General features: G+C 37.7%; 1 protein-coding gene across 1 annotated transcript in view; it reads right to left on the bottom strand.

Annotated features, from left to right (window-relative positions):
* LOC149834464 (uncharacterized) overlaps positions 1-26920 on the bottom strand; it is a 42855-nt gene that overhangs the window by 991 nt on the left and 14944 nt on the right. Inside the window, exons 3-9 of the mRNA XM_090011430.1 lie at positions 23308-23361; positions 21416-21526; positions 11283-11345; positions 10942-11196; positions 9598-9744; positions 9475-9502; positions 9317-9387 (exon numbers count right to left, since the gene is read on the bottom strand). Of these exons, the coding sequence (XP_089867556.1) occupies positions 9317-9387; positions 9475-9502; positions 9598-9744; positions 10942-11196; positions 11283-11345; positions 21416-21526; positions 23308-23361 (729 nt within the window). The remainder of the gene's footprint in view (positions 1-9316; positions 9388-9474; positions 9503-9597; positions 9745-10941; positions 11197-11282; positions 11346-21415; positions 21527-23307; positions 23362-26920) is intronic.

Below are 26920 nucleotides of genomic sequence, written 5' to 3'. Positions count from 1 at the left end.
AGTAACTGAGCACAAAGATGCCAGCTCATGGATGCACATGCCAGCTCTGCTCTTTTTAAAATTTTGAAACTACCTTTTTTTTTCCTGCAAAGTTACCTAACAGGAATGTAAAGAAGCAGAAGATTCAAAACCTGCTGCTCCTGAAAATTGAAAGCCTCGTACACTGGGATAAGGATAACACACACATATGAGAAAATATTGGCTACGCTCGTGGGTTCCAAAACCCCCAGCTGAAACTCAGAGAGAGATGTCATCTGATCAAATCTGACACCAAACATGTGTTCACTAATGTCAAAATAGTAGGAATCAGCCCTTGGATCATATTCTTTGGGCATAAAATTACAATTTTTTGATGGTTAAAATTTGTTGCATTGTAGGCTGTTGATTTTCCAAACCTTGAAAAATCGGGCATACACATCAGAGAAACACGATCCAAGGGCCAGTTCCTACTAAGCTAAACATGTAGATCACATCTGAGGGGTCAGATGTGCAAAATAATAAAAAATAAACTAAAGTTTTCAGTAGGGGTTGGGACTTGGGACCCACGAGAGTAACAAAGGTTTCCCTATATATATGTTAAAATACATGTGTAATCCATATATATATATATATATATATATATATATATATATATATATATATATATATATATATATATATATATATATTGTCTAATATACCCAATAGGGGTATTTTAGACATTTCACAAGTACCCGATAGGGGTACTTGTTATTTTACTTTTATTTTTGTAATTATTTTGCACTTTATTTTTTCTATTTTTTTATTTGTTTTTTGTCCACATAAGGGGCCCCACCATGGAGTCGTTGGGGGCTCCCAACGATTCCATGGGGAGCCCCCTAGGTGGCTCTTCTTTTAAGGCCATAAGGCCCCCCTCCTCTCCTTCTTTTGTGTATATATAGGGGTGAACCCCTCTTGTATTTTTCACTCTTGAGAGCTCTCTCTCTTTTCAATAAGAGACATTTATATTTTTATGTTGTGTTGTCTCTTGTGGGTTTGGGTGTTACCTCTTTTGTTTGTTCATTAGTGGATGTTGTAAGTGCTTAACACACTCTTTGTTTTTCCGCATATTTCATTACATGGTATCAGAGCCTTGTGTATGCTCTTCTTCTTAATATAGCTAGTTGTGTAGCTATATTTTTTGTTTTCTTGTTGTATCTCTCTTCGTTTGTCCTCTTGTGAGTGATTAAATGGAAGGAGAACAAAAGATTGATCTCTCCTTCAAGCTCAATGGCTCCAACTACATGATGTGGGCCGTCGCCATGGAGAACAACCTCAAAGGTAAAAAACTTTGGGGATACGTTATAGGCACCATTCCGGAACCACAACTCCAACTCACTAAGATGGATGGTGATCAAGAAAAAGCTCTTGAAGGAAATGCCCGCATGAAGGCCATTGAAGATCACCAATCTAAAGTAGAAGATTGGGAAAGTAAGCATGCCAAGATTCTTGCTTAGTTCATGAATAATGTGGAGCTCAAGATTTGCGCCAACATTGCTAAGTTTCGGATGGCTAATGAAGCATGGTTCTTTATGAAAGGTATGCTTACTCAAAAAGACTTGCTCGTCAATTCTTTCTTCAAGAAAAAATCTAGACTATCAAGCAAGGAGAAATGAGTGTGAGGGACTACTTTAGCACTCTTTGACCCTTATGGGATGAACTATTTTTACTAGAACCAAAGTGGGTTTGTAGTGTGGATGTGGAATTAAGGAGAGAACAAATGGAAAAAGAGCACTTTTTCCAATTTTTACATGGGCTTAGGCCCGAATATGAACAAGTTAGATCTTCCCTTCTTCATAGATCTAAGTCTCTTCCCTTGGAAGATGTCATAGCCGAAATATGCCAAGAAGAAACTCGTCTTGGCATGATTAAAGGAGGAGATGATGTTTTGGCCGTATCAAAACCCGGCAACCATGTGAAAACCTATAAGCCTCCACATTTTGGAAGGCAAAATAATTATAATGGCAACTATAGAAAAGCCATTTGCCATCATTGCCAAGAACCGGGTCATATAAGACCTAATTGCCCCAAGTTGAATGAAGCACCTAAAAATAAGGTTGCTTCCGTTGAAGAAGCTACTCAAAAGAAAGAGGAAACTATTAAAGGGAATGAGTCTTTTTCTCTTGCTCAACTATAGGAAGCACTACAAACTCTACTCAAGATACCATCAACCTCGGGTGTCGCCATAGCTTCCTCCTCTCCTCCATGTATGTCTTATTGGATCCTTGACTCTGGAGCTTCCTTTCATATGACCCCGCTTGAAAATGAGCTTTCCGATTTGTGTAATAACTATAAAAACTCCTATGTTTCAACTGCCGATGGTACATCTTTACAAGTAAAAAGTTTTGGAACTTTAAACTTTTCCAAAGATTTCTTTGTGCCAAACGTGAGAGTGGTACCTCAACTTAATTTAAATCTTTTCTCTGTTGCTCAAATATGTGATCATGGATGTGAAATCTCCTTCTCAACTAAAGATTGCTCTATACAGGATCTCCGGTCCGGGAAGTAGATTGGGCAAGGCCATAGGAGGGGAGATCTCTACTATATGAGCAACTTGAAACTTCCCACTAACTCTTTTTGTAACCATGTCCAAGACAAAAATATTGAAATTTGGCATCAAAGACTTGAACATCCAAGTTTCTCAAAAATGTACTCCTTTCCATTTGGAAAGAAATTTTGTAATGAGAAACATTTTGTTTGCAAGAGTTGTATTTTTGGCAAAATGAAATCCACTCCTTTTCCAAATCGAACCTTTGTGTCCAAAAGACCTTTTGAGTTAGTCCATTCGGACGTTTGGGGTCCTTCCCCGGTCATGTCTAAAGGAGGGTACTCCTATTACGTTACTTTCATTGATGACTACACTAGGTATGTGTGGATCTACTTTCTCAATTTAAAATCCGAAGTCTTTGACTTCTTCAAAAAAATTCATATGATAGTCAAAAATCAATTTTCAAGTAACATCTCTACTCTTAGATCCGATTCGGGTGGAGAGTATCTATCAAATGAATTTCAAAATTATTTAGAAGTAAATGGAATTTGCCATCAAAGATCATGTCCTAGGACTCCTCAACAAAATGGTTTGGCTGAAAGAAAGCATAGACATATCATGAAAACCACTAGGACACTCCTTATTCCAAAGGAAATTCCAAAGAGTTTTTGGGTCGAAGTCGCCTTAACCTCAACTTACTTGATAAATAGAATGATATCTTCATCCTTACAAAATACATCTCCATATGAAAAACTATTTGAAAGAACACCTGATTCCAATAGATTAAGAATTTTTGGGTGTAAATGTTTTGTTCTTACACATAAAAGAGACAAATTATCTCCTAAAGCTATTGAATGTGTTTTCTTAGGATATGGAGAAAATCAAAAGGGTTTTAGATGTTTTGACTTGAAAAATAACAAACTCTATGTATCCAAAGATGTAACATTCTTGGAAAATGAAAATGGTTTTGTGAAAACTAAAGATATTGACGAAAGTGAATATGCTTTTTTATTTGATCTTCTCTCCCAAGAAGATGAGACTCCTCAAGAAGAGGAAATCTCTAATGAGTCGTTGAATGACCTAGAGGATACTCCTCTTGACAATGTTGAAGATGAAAGTGATAGACCAATCCAAACCTATGTTAGGCGTGGTCAACATGCTCAAATGAGCGCCTTAGAAAAATACTCTCAAGGATCCAACATAGAAGAAACCTCTTTAAGGAGATCCGGTCGGATCTCCAATCCTCCTAATAGGTTTGTTTCCTATGAGTCCCTAACTCCAAGGTATAGAGCGTGTCTAATTGCATTGCACTCATTTCATGAACCCTTACACTATAATGAAGCCAAAAACATTCCTCAATGGGTTGAAGCCATGAACTTAGAGCTTAGTGCCCTTGAAAAGGCAAAAACTTGGGAAATAACTTCTTTACCCACTGGAAAGAGATCGATTGGATGTAGATGGGTCTTCAAAATTAAAACTAAAAGTGATGGTTCATTAGAACGTTATAAAGCCCGGTTAGTAGCTAAAGGATATGCTCAAGAATACGGTATAGATTATGAAGAAACCTTCGCACCCGTAACTAGGATGACCAGTGTTAGGACTCTTATCGCCGTTGCGTCAGTCAAAAAATGGCCTATCTATCAACTAGATGTTAAGAATGCATTCCTAAATGGCGAATTAAATGAAGAAGTTTACATGGATCCCCCACCAGGAGTATGTATTGGTAAAAATAAAATTCTCAAACTTAAAAAGGCATTATATGGTTTAAAACAAGCCCCAAAGGCTTGGCATGATAGATTTAGTAATGTAATGACAAGTTTGAATTTTCGTTCATGTTATACTGACACTGCTTTGTTTGTGAAAAGTGCAGGGTCTTCAGTAGTTATTTTACTACTTTATGTTGATGATATGATCATCACTGGAAGTGATGAGCAAGGAATTAATGATATTAAGAAAGTTTTAAAAGAAAATTTTGACATGTCTGACCTTGGTTTCTTAAGATATTTTTTAGGAATTGAAGTGGCGTACTCTCCTCGAGGGTACATTCTCTCTCAGATGAAACTTGCTGCTGACATTTGTTCCAAGTCTGGTATCTCCGATGATAAGAAGATAGAAACCCCTGAAGTCATCAATGCAAAGTTAAGATTGGAAGATGGAACACCTCTCGAGGATCCTACTCCCTATCGGCAACTTGTTGGGTCTCTAACCTACTTGTCCATCACTCGGCCAGACATAGCTCATGCCGTCCACTCTGTCAGTCAGTTTCAGCATGCACCTACAACCGTGCACATGAGTGCAATTTTAATGATCGTCAGATACATCAAAAACACCATAACTAAGGGAGTTTTTCTTTCCTCCTCATCACTTGATTTAATTGCTTATACTGATGCGGAATGGGGAGGAAATCCCAATGACCGAGTCTCAACTACGAGTTTTTGTATTTTCTTAGGTGACTATGATTTCTTAGAGATGCAAGAAGCAACATAAAGTATCCTTGTCATCAACGGAAGCGGAATATCGTGCTATGGCCACTACAACCATGGAACTTGTATGGCTAAGAAGTCTCCTCAGTGATATGGGCATTGTCATCTCTACTCCTTCGAAGATGTGTTGTGACAACAAAAGCGCAATTTATATTACAAGCAATCACACCTTTTATGAGCGTACTAAGCATATTGAGATGGACTGTCATTACGTACGTGATGAATACCTAAGAGGAACCATAGCACTTCCTTACGTCACATCCGAGTACCAGTTGGCGGACTTCTTCACTAAAGCCCTTGCTGCTCCTCGTTTTTTGTTTCTCCTTAACAAGCTTTCGGTTATATCCCCGTAAAGCTTGAGGGAGGGTGTTAAAATACATGTGTAATCCATATATATATATATTGTCTAATATACCCAATAGGGGTATTTTAGACATTTCACAAGTACCCGATAGGGGTACTTGTTATTTTACTTTTATTTTTGTAATTATTTTGCACTTTATTTTTTCTATTTATTTGTTTTTTGTCCAGATAAGGGGCCCCACCATGGAGTCGATGGGGCCCCCAACGGTCACATTTGTGACCGTTGGGGGCTCCCAACGATTCCATGGGGAGCCCCCTAGGTGGCTCTTCTTTTAAGGCCATAAGGCCCCCCTCCTCTTCTTCTTTTGTGTATATATAGGGGTGAACCCCTCTTGTATTTTTCACTCTTGAGAGCTCTCTCTCTTTTCAATAAGAGACATTTATATTTTTATGTTGCGTTGTCTCTTGTGGGTTTGGGTGTTACCTCTTTTGTTTGTTCATTAGTGGATGTTGTAAGTGCTTAACGCACTCTTTGTTTTTCCGCATATTTCATTACAATATATACATATATATATATATAGATAGATAAAGAGAGAGAGAGAGAGAGAGAGAGAGAGAGAGCATTGCTACGGTACTCCGGGAGCACCTACTCCCACATACTAGAAATCATAGTTGTAGGTTGTATCTTATCAATCAGACCTTATGGATGAACTCAACATAGTTTATTTGATAGGAATCATGCTTTGGGTCATATTTTTTTGACATAAAAATAGATTTTTTAAGTCATGAAATTTTGATACATTGTGAGCCATTGATTTTTAAAGGTCCTTCCGCCAGTCCACACTGAGCGAACAGGTGCTTTCAGTTTTTTTTCAAACCTGACCCTAAAGATGTGTTTGACATGGTCGATTTGCTAAGGAACAACACTTGGATAATGTTTTTTTATTCAAAAACAATTTTTTAAGCTTTGAATATTTATAAAAAATTTAGATGCATCAATTTTAAACCTTATAAAAACCTACCTATGTGTTAGAAGGACGATCCAAGGGTTCTTTCCTATAAAATCAAGTATGTAAAACACATTTGTATGATCAGATTTAAGGAAAAAATGGAAACTGAAATATGTTTAGCAACCAAATATATTTAATGGTATGAATCGAGGTTTTCATCGGGTTTTTTGCAAATGTAACCAGAGTTACTAAAAGCGTCACATGGAGTGGGGAAGCGCATTTCAAAAGCATGAAACGTCGCGGTTTTGAAACGCGTTGGGAAGCATTTTTTTGGAAAACGTGCTTCCCCCTTTTCTTCATTTCTTTTTTTATTTGAATTTTATTTTTTTCTCTTTTTTTGCTTTCCCCTCGCTTCCTAGATTGCTTCCGGGTACGCTTCCAGTTCGCTTCCTAAGCCGGTTCCCTAGACGATTCCTGGTTTGCTTTTAAATCATCCCACGCTTCCCACTTCTAAAAATTTTGAAAGTGCCTCGCTTCGTGTATCGCTTTCCGCTCCTGCTTCTTCGACTGGCAACTCTAAATCGAACCATGTAGATGTATTCAATGTGATCCATTTGCTAAGAATCAACTATTGGATCATCGTAATCGGATCAAGAAATGCGATTTTTTATATTTGATATTTATGAAAATTCTAAGTCATTGATTTTTAACCCTTAAAAGACTATTTTTATACATCGTAATTGGATGATCAATGAGTCTGTTTCTATAAAACCAAGCATCTAGATTAAGGTTGTAAGTAATGTATCGTTACCCATATCGGTCGGGCCAATAGTAATACTGTATTGTATCGTATCGTAAACTTTTAATAAAAAATTTCAAAAATCCAAAAAATTAAGAAAAAAAACAGAAAAAATTAGTAAAAAAATTTAAAAAGCATATCAAATGAAATACTGATAAATTACACAAAATACAATCATAAAATCACAAATGAAGCATTTATGTCTCTATGAGTTGCATAAGACATCCTCAAACATCAACTATCTCACAGGAACAATGCAAAATATTAAATATCGTGCAATTAAGAACATGTCACAAGACTCATACTTCCATACTACATAAACAAAAATATTACAGCAATAGTTACACTCAATTTTCAATCGGTTTTCACTCATTACTTGAGTACCCCATGTCATATCGTATCATCTGATACCATCTTTGTTGGAATGTAGAGCCTAATGTTTAGAGAGTAGCTTTGCAATTTTACTCATAATAAAGATTTTTTTATCTTAACAGATTTTTTTGAGTGCAAAAATAGTGAAAATGCATTTTTTTTTACCTTAACCCACTTCTTTAGGTGAAAAAACAATGGAAATGCACTTCTAGTGGCCTCTAGACAAATGGAGAAGTTGGTCTTCAAAAGATATTTAAAACCCAAAATAAAAAAATTAATTTTCAGCCTTTTTAAAGTGCGTCAAAGTTGTATCGTGTGATACACCATGTATACAGAGGTGTATCGTACGATATACCTAATACGGGTACGATACACACTCATATCATGATACGAGTGTATCATATCATAAATTTCAAAAGTAATGATATGTATAGTACGATACAAACAACCTTGGTCTAGATCACATCCATACGGTGAAATTTTCGAAAAAAAAGTAAAAAAACATATGAAAATCTTGGTTCATACCAGGGTTACCGGAAGCGCCTAGCTAAAAGGGGAAGCGCGCTTCCCCGAAGCGCGCTTCGGAAGCGCGGAACGTCGCGCTTCCGAAGCGTGGGGGGAAGCGTCCCCCTTTTTTGGGAAGCGCGTTTCCCTTTAATGGGGGACGCGTTTCCCTTTAATGGGGGACGCGCTTCCCTTTAATGGGAAGCGCGCTTCCCATCACGCTTCCCCACGCTTCCCCCTCGCTTCCCCCACGCTTCCCCTGTTTTTTTTAAATTTTTTGTATTTTTTATTTTTTATTTTTATTTTTTTCGCTTCCCCTCGCTTCCGAGACGCTTCCTAGGTCGCTTCCGAGACGCTTCCTAGGTCGCTTCCGAGACACTTCCCGAATCGCTCCTAAGTGGTCCCACGCTTCCCCGCTTCCTAAAATTTTGAAAGTGCCTCGCTTCCCGCTCCCGCTTCCCGTATCGCTTCCCGCTCCCGCTTCCTCAACTGGCAACCATGGTTCATACCAGTGAACATATTTGATAGGTAAACATATTTTAGTTAACCTATATATATATATATATATAGAGAGAGAGAGAGAGAGAGAGAGAGAGTCACTAGAATATGAGAACTAGAAATATGGGCATTTCCAACAGTTTTTTTGCAAATCCAATTATGTGGATGTGCTTGGCAGGGTGAATCTGCTAGAATCAATCATTGGATCATGTATTTTTGATGAAAAAATGTGATTGTTGAATGCTTGAATATTTATGAAGATTATGAGCCATGATTTTAAAGTCTTAAAAAAACTCATTTATGCATCAAAATCGAATGATTCAAGATTGGTTTTTATAAAACCAAGCATGTAGATCACAGCTGTACGGTTAGATTCAAGAGAAAAGATCAAAAAATCCATGAAAATTGTGGTTCACACATTAGTTCTCATATTCTAGTGACTCTCTCTCTCTCTCTCTCTCTCTCTCTCTCTCTCTTTTATATATATATATATATATATATATATATATATATATAGGGGCGGAGCCACGTATGGGTTAGGGTGGGCCAGTTCCCACACTGACCTAGAAATCCCCAATAAAGGGTTTGGGTCAGGTCCTACCCTAACCCAAATGTTGTGCACACCTCTCTCTCTCTCTCTCCACCAGCCTGTACATCCATTGTCACACACACACATGTGCCCTCCCTAACTTGGATTTCTGGCTCCGCCAATATATATATATATATATATATAGAGAGAGAGAGAGAGAGAGAGAGAGAGAGAGAGAGAGACTAGCATTTCACTCTTTAGCACTGTGTAGGATATTTCGTCATGCTGACAAAGTTATATTTTCCTCCAACACTCCATAATATGGACTTCAGATGTCTACAGAAAGAAAACAAGGACGACACATGCACTTACTGTTTCAGCTCGAATGAAGCCTTTTTCAAAATCAGAGTGAATAACTCCTGCTGCTTGAGGTGCCGTCATTCCTAACAACCAGAAATGAGAGCCAATAATGGGACAGAAATTCCTTAAATATGCTTACATGATAACAAATGAAGCAAAAATAGGTAAACCTGCAAGAATCGTCCAGGCTTTAGTTTCCTGAAAAGGAATAAGAGAATAAATTCCAATTTGTCTGGTTAAAGCCATCATTCCATCAAATATTTAAGCAAATAGAATAGTGTGAGTTCCTGCACCTTCTCTCCTGACGTGAAATATGTGCGCAATCCCAAAAGGCTGTAGGTTTCTCTGATAAGATTTCCAAGACCACTTTCATTAACCCCAAGAGATTTCAGGTACTCATATCTTTCTTCAGGTGGAAGTTCGGTTAGCTCAGACTCGACCTATTATGGCATGATAGAAATCTTGATTCACTTTAACAAACAATGCAAAATATAACAAAACGGAGTATATAATTCACCATTTGTAAAATCAAGACTGTGATGCTCATAATAGATCAACCCAATGTACCCATCACATTTACCAATAAATGGCATTTTCTACCAAAAATCTGAACAGAAAGTCAAGTGGATTGTTAGTTTAGACATAAACCACTAAGAAACAACATATCAAGTTTTTAATTAGAAAAAAATATATAGTACCTATTTTATTTTTGCAGCTTTCTTTTAATGTAAAATGAAATCCCCAGTCCATGCACCAAAGTTGAAAGATTTTTCTTTTTCCACTTTTCCACTCTTTACAAAAATTTTCTTTTACATTTTCGAAAATTATCCTTGAATTTGAATTCAATGAGATTCTAAGGATTAAAATCAGAAAGATAACAAAAGAGCCAAATAATTGGCAACGATGCATCTCCACAACCATGACACCAAAATTTTGTGTTACTTTGACGAAAATGACTAATATAGAATCCAATTCAGCATTTTACACAAGAAGAAAACAAGACACCTTAGAAAGACCCTAAACTCACCAGGAACCTGCTTCAGAACCGTGTCAAATTAGATTGGACATGGAGAGAACCTAAAACCAAGATAACTCAATCATAAATTAGGGAAATTTACAAGTTCTAAAATGACAGTAATGACAACCTAGAAAAGAGAAAATGACTGAAGCAGACTGAAGAATAATAGGCCCTCCATTGATGTTCAAACTATTCAGATGCGATCTAAATAATATATATATTATATAGTTGCAAATTAAGAGATCAAAGAACGCACTAAAATGTCCTAAACTAAAATGAGCAATAGCAAATCGTTGATAATACACAAAAGCATGCATCCATGCATGCATATGTGCACAACCACACACAGCACAGCACATACATGAACCACATAAACCAAGAGTACAGGAATAACTTGTTCCTTTAGAAAAGAATTCCAAAATTTCTAGGTATAGCACTTTCTGAAAAAAATGATTATAATGATATAAAGGAAACCACAAAGGCCAAATGGGACTTGTAAATAGCAAAACCCATTTCTCCAAGACTTTATTCAGATTTAGAGCATCAGGCATACAAAGCTACAGAAATTTGAAATTTCACATCCAAAAGCTTGAATTCCATCAAATTGGGAAATTTGTACCTGTGCTGAGATTGTTACCACCCTAGAGTCCAACTCTGATGCAAGATTTGCCACTTCTCTAACATGTGAATTCTCATAAGGATGACCAATGTCAGATTCAGCCACATTGGCTACATATATGACTGGCTTCATTGTGAGCAGGCACAGATGGCGTATTGCTTCCTTCTCAAAATCTGACAGGGAAACTGATCTTGCAGGCTTTCCTGCCATCAGTGTCTGCTGAATCCTTTCCAAGGCAGACCTCTCAGCTTCCTCCTAACATCCAGACAACACAAAATAAACCATTGGAATATGCCGTAATTCGAAAAAGACTTGGACATAGTTATAAATCCATAAGTTACCTTTACTTTTGATTGTGAATCTTTTGCTTTTCCTTTCTTTAACTTCTCTATCCTTTTGTTAATCTGAACAAAGTAAAGAGTAAAACTCAAATATTTTCAAAGCATTATTTAGATTGATGCACAGAAGGCATACAAAGAAGCACTCATATAGGCCAACTTATAGAACCTGGAATTTTCCTGTGCTATATAAACATATTTAATCAAGAGATAGAAGGAAGATACTCATAATATTCAGTTTAAATATAATCATGTGAATATAGTAGCATATTAGACACACAGCTGTGTCATCTAATCAAGTTCAGTTCCTACTTAATTTAAATGTTCATTGTCTAAACATATTCCCAAATTCAAAATATGCTATTATTCATTCTATAAATACCAAAGGTACATGAATCAAATAGCCCCTATAGTTACATGATAGTTCAGTGACTTATGATTGCAGATGCAGTTGAAAAGCATCACCTACAAATAAAATGAAACATATATTGGTAATAAAGCCAGAAAAGGTCACTTTAATGTTTAAAGTCGAGAATGAAAAAACCACAATGGTAATAGTTTGCTGAAAATGAGAGGGAGGTGTGGCACGTGAGAGAGGCAATGGTGAAGCCTCAAAACCCTAATAGTTCCATCTTTTTCTCTTCTTTTGTAGAGGCTGCACACTCTTCTTCTTTTTATTAATATGGGAGCCTAAATGGGGCTGTACATAAAAGGGCAACATAATCAATGCAATTACAACAATGCCATCTAAGTGGTGTAAAAGACAAAACATACAAATAACAAGGAAAACACAGCAATACAAGCAACAAAAGTAACAATAAATAATTGTGACAGGTGACAGCCAAGTGTGGGAATGAGCGGAATGATGATAATGTCCTGAATGAGTGGAATGACGATAATGACCTTGGACTAATACACAAGTTCAGCTTGATACTCCCCCTCAAGTTGTGCAGGTCCTAGCATGCACAACTTGCATTTAAGAAATTTAAACCTCTCTTTGGATAGGCCTTTAATAAAAATGTATGACACTTGTAACTCTGATTTTATATACTTTGTCTTCACTTCTTCATTTTCCACCTCTATCAGAAAGTGATAATCAATTTGGATGTGCTTAGAGCCTTAGACATATCATGCAAAACGGGGTTCACAGCCAATGCTAATGCTCTTTTGTTGTCACAAAAAATTATAGATCTTCTACTTTTGATCCCCAAGTCATGTAGGAGATTATTGATCCATGCAATATCTAAAACTACTTTTGATCCCCTGTATTCTGCCTCAGTGCTACATCTGGCCACACTTTTCTATCAGAACCCTAATCTTAAACCCAAAGCACCAGCATAGCAAAAGAAAGAAGACAAAACGATAGGAGCTACAATTCACCATGATTCCGTGAAATATTGTGGGTTACTATTCCTTTATATCAGAAAACTGTTACATATTGAGAAATTACATACATACCCTTGATAATCTCGTTAGAAGAATCATGTTTGTTGGTGATATAAGCATAAATATTGCAAGTTTGTTGGTGGGTAAACCTCCCCAATGGAATTTTTTTGGTGTTTTTTTCAAAATTCTGACTGTACAGATGTGTTCAGCATGATTGATTTACAGCACTTGGATCATGAATTTTAGACAGAAAAAATGGTATTTGGAGCCTCAAAAATTTACGAAAATTGTATGTCGTTGATTTTGAAACTTATAAAAACCTATCCATGCATCGAAATCAAATGCTCCAAGAACTAATTCCTATAAAAACAAGCATATAGATCACATCTGTCAACAACAACAACAACAACAACAACGCCTTCATCCCAAACAATAGATCACATCTGTATGGTCAGAATTTTTGAAAAAAAATAACAAAAATCTAATAAAACATTCATTGGGGAGGTTTTCATTTCCCTTTATATATATATATATATATATATATATATATATATATATATATATATATATATATATATATATATATATATGTTGTGGGTGTCTTGAATTTTGAACCAGTTCCGATTCAAAATATTTTGGTGACCATATAATGGAGATTTCCAATGGGAGTTTGTTATCGACCTGTCCAGTTTTGTAATTTTTCCTTTTGTATCAGCTAGGGTTTTATGCCCTTCATCGTATATATAGCTGCCTCCCTTTGTGAGTTGAGCAGGAGAGTTTCTAGTGCATTAGGGATTAGGATTTTGAGAGCTCTATATCTCGCCTTTGTATTTCCTCACATCTTGCTAGTGGATTTTGCTCCTTTCACCCATGGACGTAGGCCTAAGTGCCAGACCACATAAATCTCGTGTCTTCTCTTCTTTTCTTTCTTCCCTCTATCTTGTGCTTTGCTTCGTATTTGGTTGTGGTTTGCATATATATATATATATATATATATATATATATATATATATATATATATATATATATATCTTTTCAACATTTTCCACGTTGCAACCTTTGTACTCATGTTACACCTTGTACATGTTTTATGCTTAAAATATTTGAAAATTATCCTACATGTATTTGCAAATTATCCATTTAGAACTATTCATTTCACTTCACTGGAGGATAAGGACAACTTTTATTAAGTGAGATTATATAAGGAGCTCATCTGAAGATGGTGGATAAAAGTATGGGGGAAATGTCTGGAGATGGTGGCTCTTAGAGATGAACAACCTGATCTTTGAAAACACTTCTAGGGGCCACCTGTCTTTAGATAGATGTATCTGATATGATATTTGGGCTGACAGTTTTGTTCTCTTCAATTTTCCTTTTGCTTTTCATCACTTTTGCTAATAAATTTCCTTTTGACCATGAAAAAAAAATATTCATTGTACATTATTTCATGGGAAGCATGCTTACCAAATGCTACCATACATATATATATATATATATATATATATATATATATATATATATATATATATACTAAGTCACAGGGACTCGGCAAAGCATGTGCCGCACCCGCGTTGACGAGACGCGACGCGGGTGCGACACTGTAACGCCCCAAAATTTCAAACTTGCGAACCTTTCAGAAAACAGGCAAGAGACTAGAAGAAAATCTCTTTCCTTTCAGAGTTTGTTTATGTAATCAGCGGAAGATAATTCTTTTGTTGAATTTAGAAAGGCAAGCTGACAACTTTGGGCACGTAAAACCAAAACTCACTGCACATGTTACTTGCAAAACACTTGGAAAAACCACTTTCATTTAAAGAAGTTTCCAAATAGTACAAAATTCAGATATCCAAAGGAAAATCCATGACAAAACCCAAAAACATCAAGAACGCGAGCTAAGAGCAAGAAAAAGAAATCTTGAAGTCATCTTGCCATCGCCCGTGGTGTACCTAATCATCACATGTACCCATAAAATGGGTTAGTTTCACGAAAAACTAGTAAGTGCACAAGAGAGACTACAGGAAACTGAATTAAGAGCATTTAATTCAACATGCTAAGCAGTTTATAACAGATCAACAGTTAAACTGGTAAGCAGGTAAGCAGTTCAAAGCAAGTAAGCAGTGTAACTGTCAAACGCAGCATGACGAATCATTTGATCGTAAGTTGTGAACTACCACGCAACTAGCAAGTCTTATGACCCATCAACCAGTGTGAACAGACTTATGTTTCGATATTACTGGCCTGCGAGTATGCACAGACAAATCATAGAAACAACTGAGACTAGTTCAGGCGTCTATTATCCTATGTATCTTCAATAACCCGAATAGTTAGTAGAGTCCGCTCCTAAGGGGACGACTTTTTTAGCCGAGAGAGGATTCCCCAAAGGCAGTTACTTGGCAACGGATGCATCCAACTTCTGCAGAAGTCCATGGGTTCTACCACCTAGGATAATGTCCGGTAGTCCCTTCCCCTAACTCCAATGACTGGAAAAACCGAATATTTGCTCGTGGAGTAGTTGTTAATAACCTGTCCATTGGAGTTTTTTTACCGATCCATCATCTCCCTTGACAGAAACCAAAGGGCGAATGGGTGTGTTAGGCATTGCTTAACTAACGACAAATTCTATATGCTCGAGTCTTTCAACCACTCGAGCATCTTACCTGTGAAGGCGATCAGTCACCATTTTATGTGATTACAACATTGTGCATTTAGCATTATTCGAGGTCGCACGACCGTCTCATCGCAGTACTAGCGTGCAATGCACGACTACAAGTACTCTAGGATGAAAGGAATATAGTTCCTCAATAGGAGCCTCAACAAAAGTGTTTCGCAAAGATGTAATGTTTCTCAAACTTTACTTTTGACATTATTTATCTCTTGAAACAGCCAACAACTTGTGCCAACATTTGGCATGCGATTTTTTAGAATCTCATCCGTTATCGTGGTATCTACATGCCTCACATGACTCGATACTGGCCTCGATAAACGGGGTATGGGTTTCTCAACAAAACCTCCGCTAAGAAGTTCGCTCAAGCCCCAATTTGGGGTTACCCGAGATATGTCGGATAGATGAACAGAACCAGCCAATTACATCCTTCCAAATACTTCGATTTGGGCAGTCTTTGATGCTTTTGCGCAGCTCCCTAAATTCTCAAGGTTACTTTGCAGGACTGCTCACTCGAAAAGCCAGGATCCTTGCTAAGGATCCCTCTCCTTAGACGAGGATGTATCGTTAAGCCCCCGACTCAACTCTAATCGCAAGAGGGAGAGCGGTAAATGCTCCTTGCATCCTCCACGAGGATGCCTTTATAAAACATGCAATGAGCGAAAACTACAGCGTCATCTGCAATGGCAAGGCAGTAACGAAACATTTGCAAAAGCAGGAGCCTGGGCGCAAAGCGCGACGACAAAGAAAAGACATGACAGAAAATAAAGGACAAAGATCGTGAAACCACATCCTTGAATTAAATATGTACTCGTATAAATATATATATATATATATATGCATATATATTTATTTAATTGTCATTTTTAGTTAATTGAACTCAATTCAACTATCCAAGTCCTCAGTGCAATCTTCTCCTACCTTGGGGAGTTGCGAGATTGTTGGCGTCTGCGGGTGTAAGCGATTGACGGCTCGGGATGTGGGGCGCGAGCGGGATCCATCGTACGAGCTGCAAAAGCGAGACGTCAACATACTATCTCAAACAGAAAGGTAGAGGACAGAGGCGTTGCCACTGTCCTGACGTGAAAGAAGCAAAGGATCTGCTGAACGTGAAAAACGGGGAGGCAGGGGGTTGCACCCCTGCCTGACGATGGTTCATATAGAGGCAAGGGTTGTGCCCCTGCCTGACAAGGTGGAAAAGAGGCAAACAACGAAGGAGGTAGGAGGGCTTCGCCCCTGCCTGTCGGAGGAGCAAAGAGGCTGAGGCAGGGGCTTCGCCACTGTTAGTCGAAAAAGCAAAGAGACAGGGGGCTTCGCCCCTGCCTAAAGGAAGTAAAAGAGGCAGGGGCTGGGGCATCGCCCCTGCCGGTCAATTGGAAAAGAAGGGCAGGGGTAAAAGCCCCTGCCAACCAATTATACACAGGCGGCAGGGGGCGTTGCCCCTACCAGCCTGCCGAAAAACAAGAGGCAGGGGCCAAGGCCCCTACCGACCTATGATATGCAGGCGGTAGGGGGCGTCGTCCCTGCCGACAAACGACAAGCAGGGCTCCAGCCCCTGCCGACCTGCCATAAATGACAGGCAGGGGCTTTAGCCCCTGCCCCTTAAAAATTTCAGGCGACAGGGGCATCGCTCCTGCCGACCTGCCAAAAGACGACAGGCAGGGGCCAAAGCCCCTGCCGACCGAAGGCAAGAGAGAGAGGCAGGGGCTCGAAACCCCTGCCGACCGATCAAAACAGGTGGCAGGGGGGTGTCGCCCCCTGTCGGCTCTCCGAAAGGTGAGAGGCAGGGGCAAGCCCCTACCAACCAGTCGAACACAGGCGGCAGGGGGTGTCGCCCCTGCCGGCCTGCCGACTGAAAAGAAGGAGAAGAAGAAGAAAGAAGATAGAAGAGAAGAAAAAGAGGCGGCACGTACCTGGAGGGGGTCGCCTGCGCCGATCTCGACAGCAAGAGGGACAGGAGAGGTGACGGGCGGTCAGCTGAGGGCTGTCGAACGGGAGGTCGTCGATGGCGGTGGGTTGTCGGGGGGTCTCCGGCGAGCAGAAACGAGAGGGACAGAGTCGGGAACGAGAGGGTGAGAGAGCGAGAGGGGGTCGGGGGGAGGGAAAGTGCGGAGAGAGAGAGAGAACAGAAGAGCAGAGGGGAAGGAGGTTTCGAGAAACCTCCCCCCTCTGCATCGCTGCCTTTAATAGGCAGAGAGAGGCGATGGCCTTGGGTTGGTCTGGATCCAACCCGAATCAAAAAAAAAATTCTTAGGGTCTTACAGGCACCCGGTGAGGTCAACAGGACCCTGGGTGCAGTCAACGCACCTAGGGTCATTTTCGTCCAATTTTCATACATAAAAAAAAATCCCCGAACATAAGGTTGTCGAAAGAGGATTAGGGCAAAATCCTCTCCTCTCTTCTCCCGCACAGCTCTGCTGGCCTCCTCTCCAACTGACGCCTCTCAAAGGAGCCCGACGCCACCTCCTCCTCTCCCTCGTCGCAGGTACCCTCTGGCTCCCTCTCGCTCTCTTGGTGGGTCGGCAGGGGAGGGGCCGAGCCCCCCCCCCCCTGCTCCCTCTCGCTCTCTTGTTGGGTTGGGTTGGGAGGAGAGGGGTCGAGCCCTGCTCCCTCTGATTTTAGGGGACGGCGCCCCTCCCTGTTTTCGGCAGGGAAAAGGCCGAGCCCCCCACCCTGCTCCCTCTCGCTCTCTTGTTGGGTCGGCGGGGAGGGGAGACTTGTTTCCCACAGCCTTCCCCCCTTCTTTCCCATGGAATCCCTCCACCCTCACATGTGCCCCGCCATTTTCTGGCCAGTGCTTGGCTGGACACAAGTGAGGGTTGATGGGTTTCATGGGGAAGAAGGCGACCGACTGTAAAATGGCCATAAAAAGTTAGTTTTTTTATGTTTTTTTGAAAAAAAAGGAATGACCGACAAATTTTTGATTGGTGACTTGCCGAAAAGCATTTTTTTTTTAAACGAGATGGGCCAGGCATCTACAGAAAAATGGTTGGGCCAATGTTGCCTGGCATGGGCAACACTAGCTCAACCATTTTCTGGTCGTTGGCTAGCTGGAAAATGGCTAGACACAGTTTTTCATTTTTTTAAAGTTTTTGGGCATGGCCGGCCATTTTTCGGCCAGCCACCGGCGAAGAAATGGCCTGGTTAGTGTCGTTTGACAAGGGAAACACCGATCAGGCCATTTTCCTGCCAGTGGCTGGTCAGGAAATGACAAGCCTTTTTTTTGTTGTTTGTGACCAAAATTCTGAAAATCAGGTTTTTGGTCACCCAAACAGCCCTTTCATGTTGGTTTTTGGCAAACCAGGTTTGTCTTATTCTTCGATCTTTGAATTATTTTTCATGTCGCCCACGTGCCATGTAGCTAAGGGCATTTTAATGATGACTTTTCAGCTACGTTTTGAATTCACGGTAACGTCCGATTCTTTTTCAAAATCACTTTTTTTAGTTGGTGTCAGCCATTCAAAAAATAGTTGTTTTAGAGCCAAGCTTGAGCTCATCTCGGCTCAAGCCCAAAATTTTGGTATGTAATTTAGTTCTTTTCTGCTTTACTTATTTGATTGATATTTAGGTTGATTTATGTAATTGCTTTACTTATTTGATTGCTATTTAGGTTGATATATTGCATGCATGATGAATGATATTATGACAATGTTAATTGTTAAATTATGACAATGTTAATTGTTAAAACTTCAAAATTATATATATATATATATATATATATATATATATGATTCCCACTGTTCCTGATTTACTTCCTACCTCTCGCTTTATGCATTGCTACTTGATTTTGCTTCCTTTGTTGGCAACATTGCTCCTCTATCAATTGCAAGGGATCATATCAAAAGCAACTAGGGCACTTTCAAATTGTAGAGGATTGTTCCTTAAAGACTAATAAAAATATATAGTAATATAGAAATACAAGAAGATTAAACATTTAGCATCGTATATCATAAATAATTAGCAAGAAAGGGAAAACTAATGATTAACCGGTACAAACTAAAATGTCTATAAGGCACATAAAATCTAACAATAGGTTTTTATGCCTAGAACTAGTTCCATATACATTTTTTATTTACAAATAAACTGAAAACCATGAAAACATTGCTTTTTCAATAGCTGAATAACATGTGAAGTGATCATGACTTATAAATTTCTTAATGATATTTAGGATACAAGCACTTAAATACTCTAATCCATATTAAGTAATAGATCCTAATATAATTGGTATTACTTAAAGCAGTGTGACAAATATCAGCATATTTTTTCAAAAAACAACACACAAGGAATTAGATGGTTGATATTTTCCAATAAAACTGCCAGAAATTAGTTTTTTTTTTTACAATTTTACTTTGTAAAAATTAACTAAAATTTGATTTTATATTTTTTATTTAATTTTTTGCCTAAAAAACAGGAGGGTTCTGAAAATTTTCAAAATATTATGAGATTTTGGCTGCAGATAGTTGCCGAAAAAAAAAACAGTTCAGCACTATGGTTTAAACTTTAAAGCAGTGTTGTTAAAAACTTGCTTTGAGGCGTAAAAGCATGCCTCGATGTTCACCTACAAAGCACAAGAGGTTATGAGACGTGTGCCTCATGTGCCTTGAGGCGCGTCTCGCACATGAGGTGCATACCTCATATTTATGGTGGTCAAAGGCCTCATTTGACCTGTTTTATGTCATTAAAAAAAAAGAAAAATAAACATGAAAACACATGAAAGGAAGGGGTTTAGGACAACGTCAAACCCTTCTCCCCTTCTCTCTTCCACCTCCCTTCTACCGGAGAGGATTTTACGGCAACCGATAGTACTCTCTCTCTCTCTCTCTCTCTCTCTCTCTCTCTCTCTCTCTCTCTCTCTCTCTCTCTCTTCTTTTTCATTTTTTCCTTCTTCTTTCAGTTTTTTCCTTCTTCTTTCGTGCCCTCTATTCTTCTTCTTTTCTTTATTCCATTGTTTTTTTCTCCCATCTCCTTTCTTTCTTTCTTTCTTTTTTCTTTTACTTTTTTCCCTTTCTTCTTCTTCTTCTTCTTCTTCTTCTTTCTTTTCTTTTCTTTTCATTTTTAATCTTTCATTCTTTTTTTTCTTCTTCCATGTTCTTTTTTTCTATATTTCTTCTTCTCTGTTCCTTCTTTTTCAGTTTTTTTCTTCTTATTCTTTCAGTTTTTTCCTTCTTCTTTTGTGCCCTTTGTTCTTTTCTTTATTTCATTCTTCTTCTTCTTCTGTTTTTTCTCATCTTTTCCTTCTTTCTTTCTTCTTCTTTTCTTTTTTTTCCCTTTCTTTTTCGTTTTCTTTTTTATTTTATTTTCATTTTCAATCTTTCTTCTTTTTCTTCTTCTTTGTTCCTGTCATCTATCTTTCTTCCTTTTTTTCTATCATTGTGTTTGATGAAGGACATGCACATCGTGTATATATGATTTATGATGTGTGTGTAGGTGAACATGCGGTGTGTGTGCTTCGTGTGTATGCATTGTTTATGGCACATTGATGTTGGATTTTATAGATGGGAAAGCATTCTCCTGACAGTATGCAGGATTTAATATGATTTCATCTGAATCACGATGCACCTCCCTAGTATAGTTTACATATAGAAGTAGTTTGCTTCTTCTTCAATTTGTGTACAGAAAAGTCAAATATGATTTAGTGTAGTTTCTTCACTTTATTATATTATTCATTAATAGTACATAAATTATGCATATTTGTTTTTGTTTTTTTATTTGGTTGATGTTTTAATATTTTTTGTGAAGCTTACGCTTTTTGCCTCGAGGCTTATGCCTCGCTTCATGAGCAGGTCTTACGCCTCGCTACGCCTCCGCTATTCACAACATTGCTTTAAAGTTTAAAGTAACCTTGAGGTCAACTTCTGCTTTATTAACAATCTAATTCTCTCAAAATAGTTATGCAAGTTTAAGTAAGAATAATTCAATAATTAACACTTTTAGGTATCATTTGACTACTTAGCATTGATGACATTAGCATAATAATCTATAGTAAGGCTATTTATAGAACATATATGTTAAGATTGTCATGGCGAACCACTATTGTATGTTTAAAAATTACATCAAGTGAAAAGGTAACAAGAACTTAAGAGTTAACCTGGTCAAGATCAGCAAACGCAAGCTCTAAGTTGATAATATCAATGTCTGATTTGGGGTCAATCTTCCCATTCACATGAACTATGTCATTGTCCTCGAAGGAACGGACTACCTGAAACACAAGAATGGTTGGTATCAAGAAAGACATCCTATCATTCATCAGGAAAGCAAGTCACTGAAAAATTTTCACATAAATGCAAATTAATGTCACTGGACCCCAAATGCAAGATTTAGATGCACTATTGAATATCACGCACGCATGCATACATGCACAGAGAGACACATGTAGTCATGTGCAATTTTAAGTTGATGTTAGTAGGCTCATCTACCTTCTCTATAAAAGTAATGGTGGTCTCTTACATTAGTTGCCATTAGCGTTACAATGACCTTTTTGCTTTTTTATTATGAGGATCTTAAAATGAGATTAGTCAGCTCTTTTTACATGTCTGGTGATGCAAGGCATCACCATTTTCAAAAATAGTTAGGGGCAGAAAGCATCAGTGGACTCTGCGAGTCTAATAGCAATGAAGCAGAAGACCAGAAAGTGAAAGACAACTGCAATGAAGCAGAAGAACAAAAAGTGAAAGACAACCGCAATCAGAGTTACTGGAAGCTTCATAGATAGAAGGAAAGTGCACTTCCCCGAAACAAGCTTCGGAAGTGTGAAACTCCTTGCTTTCAAAACTTGATAGGAATCTCGATTCTCTCATGCTTCTTTTTATGTTTCTTTAAATTGGCAACCAACATTTTTAGATTTTGAGAAGAATTTAATTCTTACACTATGAAATCACAAAATTTAAGAATAATCATTTTTATTTTAGTTTTTTTTTCTCTCTTTTTGATTTGTATTTTGCTTCCCATTTGATCCCATGTCACTTTCTTTTTTATTCTTATTTTTAAATTGATTCTCGCTTCTTACTTCTGCTTCTCGTTTTGTTTCCCGCTTCCACTTCCTAGTCTGGTAACCTTGACGGCAATAGCCTAACTACATGATAATGAGATGGGGAGGCCTACTAACATCACCACTTATATGTTGATTACGGTAGAGTTCTGGACAAATGGTCAAAATTCCCTTACCACATGCTGGTATTACAATGATACATATATACAAAACTGCCCTCTATACTTGTATGATGGTTTCTAACACATGCCTACCCTGAAGGTCACTTGAGCAGATACCTTATCAACAGTGAGGCGCACATGCTGTCAGCATGTGCTAGACAGAGATCCTTTCTAAATGCTTTTCTTGGTTAGGACGAGTTAGACTGCAGAACCTAGAACAAGGGAGCTTTTGATTTCTTAATTAGGAAGAGTGGGCTTCTACACATAAGAAGGATGAGTATTTCAATTGTTTTCAAAATTCACCCACTTGCCTATCATCAAAGAGAGAGAGAGAGAGAGAGAGGGTCGCTTGACTACCACCTACGCTATTTTTCTAAGAATTAGAAGATTACAACTACATTACAAGCTACCTTCTCTTTGCTATTTTTGTAACAATTAGAAGATCACAACTACATTACAAGCTACCTTGTCTGTGCTACTTTTGTAACAATTAGAAATTTGAAACTACTTTACTATTTGAAAACCAAGAAATAAAATTTAGACAGAAGTATCCTACTTTTCTGAATAAAAGATATATAATAAGGATCACCTCCAATGCCCACCGGAATACCACCTTATGTGAAGACTGGTTAGTTCAAACAAGGATACAATAATAAAAGAAATTACAAAAGTTGATCATTGTATAGCTTGAGATGTGAGGAGGGAATACAACCACAATGAAAGAGAACAAAATAGCAGCATATGTTGAAAGAGACATAAAGGCATGCCAATTAATAAAATTACAGATTCACAAAGACAGGAGACAAAAGATGCTCTAAGAAATTCATAAACCTGAAGTATGGAATCTACTTCACGAATATGTGAAAGGAACTTGTTACCCAATCCCTGAAATGCAGAAAAAGAAAAACAACAAACTTAGATTCATATATTATGGTCCATGAAAAATGATAAAAAGTGAAAAAAACTGAAAAGAGTAACAATCAACTTAAGAGAGCCCAAACTTATCATAAGGAATTTTTCAATGATCTATGCCTTTCACATTTATACTATTAGATTGACAGTGACAAAGCTCTAACTGACTTTTATTGTTGTTGGTTTTCAGTCTGAAATCATGAGATTTTTTCAGTATTTCAAAGATGTGGGAATATCCAAATTAAGCTATAAGTGACCATTTCCTAAACTGAAATCAATGAAGTAAACTGGCGAATTCTGCCCAATCAGCCATCATCACAGGGTCCAAGCTTAGTGCTTAAAGCATGGCTTACTGATTTTCCATTTTTAAACTTGTTCACAGAAGATATATTTCCATTACCAAAAACAGAAATGAGAATTATGAATAAAACATGTGTTATATTATCAGGTCTCTCTCTTTGTTACACTTAATTGTTTTACATAGTTTTAAGTATCTTTTCTCATTTATTTACCTCTTGTACAAATGAAATTAGTTTTAATTATTTATTTACCCCATTATACAAATGAAAATGAAACAGGAAAAGTATTTTCTGACTCTAGACTCATCAATAAGCAACTGTATTGAAGATCCCTTTACACAAAGTGCATTATGGTCGAGTGCATATCTGTCAAGACTCAAGATACAAAAGATAACAGAGTATGAAACCAAAGGACACATGAAGAAAGGCTCCCAGATCACTGTTCAATCATTGCAGAGATGCCCTAGAACACTATGAACGTGCCTTTTGCGCCTCAAGAAGAAGAAGAGTTTTTCAGTTATGTAATCAGTTTCTTAGTTACTTTTATATGTTAATCTCATATTTTTTAGTACTTATTTGAGATTTTCTATTTTCTATTTCTTATTGATTGTTACTTCATCAATAAAGTATTTCTTTATTTATTTGTATTTTTAGATATTTTTATATTTTTTTTAAAGTTTTCAAAAAAAAAATTGAGGCTTATGCCTCACCTCAGTTTTTGGCGGAGCACCTCGCTACGCCTCAACGCTTTTCACAACACTGCTATGAAATTACCGAAATACCTCTATCCATCCAAAATATTACAGAAATGCATCTGAATGATCCTGAATTTTTTTATAGCATATCTAGACGCTTTGAGTATGCTGCCACATCCTCTAACAAGGAGATCCCAATACAAGAAGGTTTAGGATTGGTTAGGATCGGAGTCACCTATATCGTTCAATGAAATTTCTCGGCGAGGGTTTTTCTCAGAGATATTTTGAAAAAGTGATTTTTCTCGAGAAAATATTGGGAAAATCTCAAAAGTAATGATCTTGCAAAAATATAAAGAAACAATTAGAAAAGGTTTTAAAATATAAAAGAAACCAAAAAATACTTAAACTATATAAGAAAAGTTTTTTTTTAATCTTGGAAAAATCTTGGGAAAATATTGCAATATTTTGAAAATCTCGAAAAATCTTGAGAAAATATCGGCTGACCTTGACAAATTGATAATATAGTGATATTTTCAAAATATAAGTGATACCAGTGATTATGATTATGATGTTTATTTGGGATCTCACCTAGTCTCTTAGTCAAATAAGAGACCATAGTTACTAGAAGCGGGATAGCAATTGTTTCACCGGAAGGAGGGAAAGCAAGGAGAAATCCACTTCCTGATTATGGGAAGCGTGCTTCCCCAAAAATAGAAACAGGCTTCGAATAATCCATGAAGCATGCTTCATATAATCAATGAAATGTGAATCTCTTTTTCAAGAAACATGGTTCCTAGTTAAGGAAGTGCACTTCCAAAGCTTAATGACACTAATTTTTGGTTTAGTTATGTGGGCTTTTGGAGTTTCTCAAGGGTATTAAAGGCATTCAAAAAATAAAAAAGAGGGGGGTCAAAGAAATGTTTTGTTTTACTTTTTTCTTTCATTTGTTAAGGAAGAAGGTAGAGAAAGAGAAAAAGGAAAATCAAAGGGAGAAGAAGGCTACTGGGAAGCAGCACACCAGCACCACCAACCACCGGTGATTTTGGTCAATTGTTGACCTTCAACAAGGCTTACCACAAGTGAGAACGTAAGACCATGGTGGATCCTATTTTTCTGGTACTTTTAGTGCTTGTTTTCTCCTTTACTCTAGGTTTAGGGTTTAGGAAAAGTAAAGAGCAAAAAGGGTCTCTCTCACTCTTGTCTTCTTTTTATTCGTCTTCTTCTGTTAGATCATCCATATCATGTACGTTCAAAAATACAAAACGATGATCGATCCTCTTCCCATACTATCAAGTATCATCCTCCATCATGTCTAAAGTTTAAAAATGCAAAAAGAAAATAGCAATAACTGAAAAAAAATCAGCAGATTATATATAATCTTCGTTCTTCCCTTTTAAGTGCTTGCACCATGACTAAAACTTAAATGACCTCCTCTACTGCCTCGAGGATTTCCTAGAATCGAGTATAATTGTAAATTAAATATGAAACTAAATTATATATGAAAAGAGTCTTAAACAATGGTTTAGAGTCCACATGCACACACATATGCATACATGTATATACGCACATCCAAAATTCTAAATACACAATACACATATAGTTTATGCAATGTATCTCTCCATGTATGATTAATAAAGCTAGATATAGAAGATTGGATCGTAGAAGGTTGTAACATACATCTACCATGTCCATGTGAGGGAATAGGAGCTCAAGAATGGACACAAGATGATGCATCTCTAATAATTGTTGGAGCTCTAATGATTTTAGTTACAATTACATTTGGATTTTCTTTATCTTGCACCTCCTTTCAATGGAAGCCATGTCCTCTTCTTGAAAGTAGTGGTATCATCTCCATTATCATCATCAAAATCTTCCCATTGTCAATCCTCTAGCTTCAGTAGATTATCTTCAATACAAAGAATCTCTAGATTGATATTCTATTTTCGATCATGTCCTTCATAATAATTTGATTTTTTTTTCATCTCAAAAGTGAAATCAACAAACATATGTTATAATTGAGTATAATATGTTCATTATTTTAAAACCAGTAATCTATGTCACAGGGATTCGGCCAACCAGGTGCCACACCCGCATCGACGCAGGTGCGGGTGTGGCACCCAGTGCGGTCGACCAAACCCTGAGTGCGGTCAACGCACCCAATGTCATAAATGTCTAAATTTTGGACTTTAAAAAAAAAAGAGCCCGATGAAATGAGCTAAAAGGAGGATTAGAGCAAAAAATTATTGCCCTCTCCTCCCGACCCCGACGTTGCGACCCGTCTCTCGACCCCGACATCGGCGACGACTACGAGCTACAACCGTCCGGTGATGCCTCCTCTCAATCTCCAACCCAGGTACGCGTAATAAAGTATGCAAAAACATAAAGAATGCTTAAAGCATTCACAATGGACAAGAGAGAGAACAAGAGAGAAGTCCATTATGGGACAATACAACAAGCCTTAAAGGCAATACATAAAACTGAATATAAGCTTTATTAGAGAGGAGCTCTAAAGCTTGAAAATACAAGAGGGGGAAGCCC

The sequence above is a fragment of the Nuphar pumila genome, chromosome 6 (genome assembly GCF_984573655.1).
Source record: "Nuphar pumila chromosome 6, dmNupPumi1.hap1.1, whole genome shotgun sequence".
In the NCBI taxonomy this organism is placed as follows: Eukaryota; Viridiplantae; Streptophyta; class Magnoliopsida; order Nymphaeales; family Nymphaeaceae; genus Nuphar; species Nuphar pumila.
This window is presented reverse-complemented; position numbering and strand designations above follow the sequence as displayed.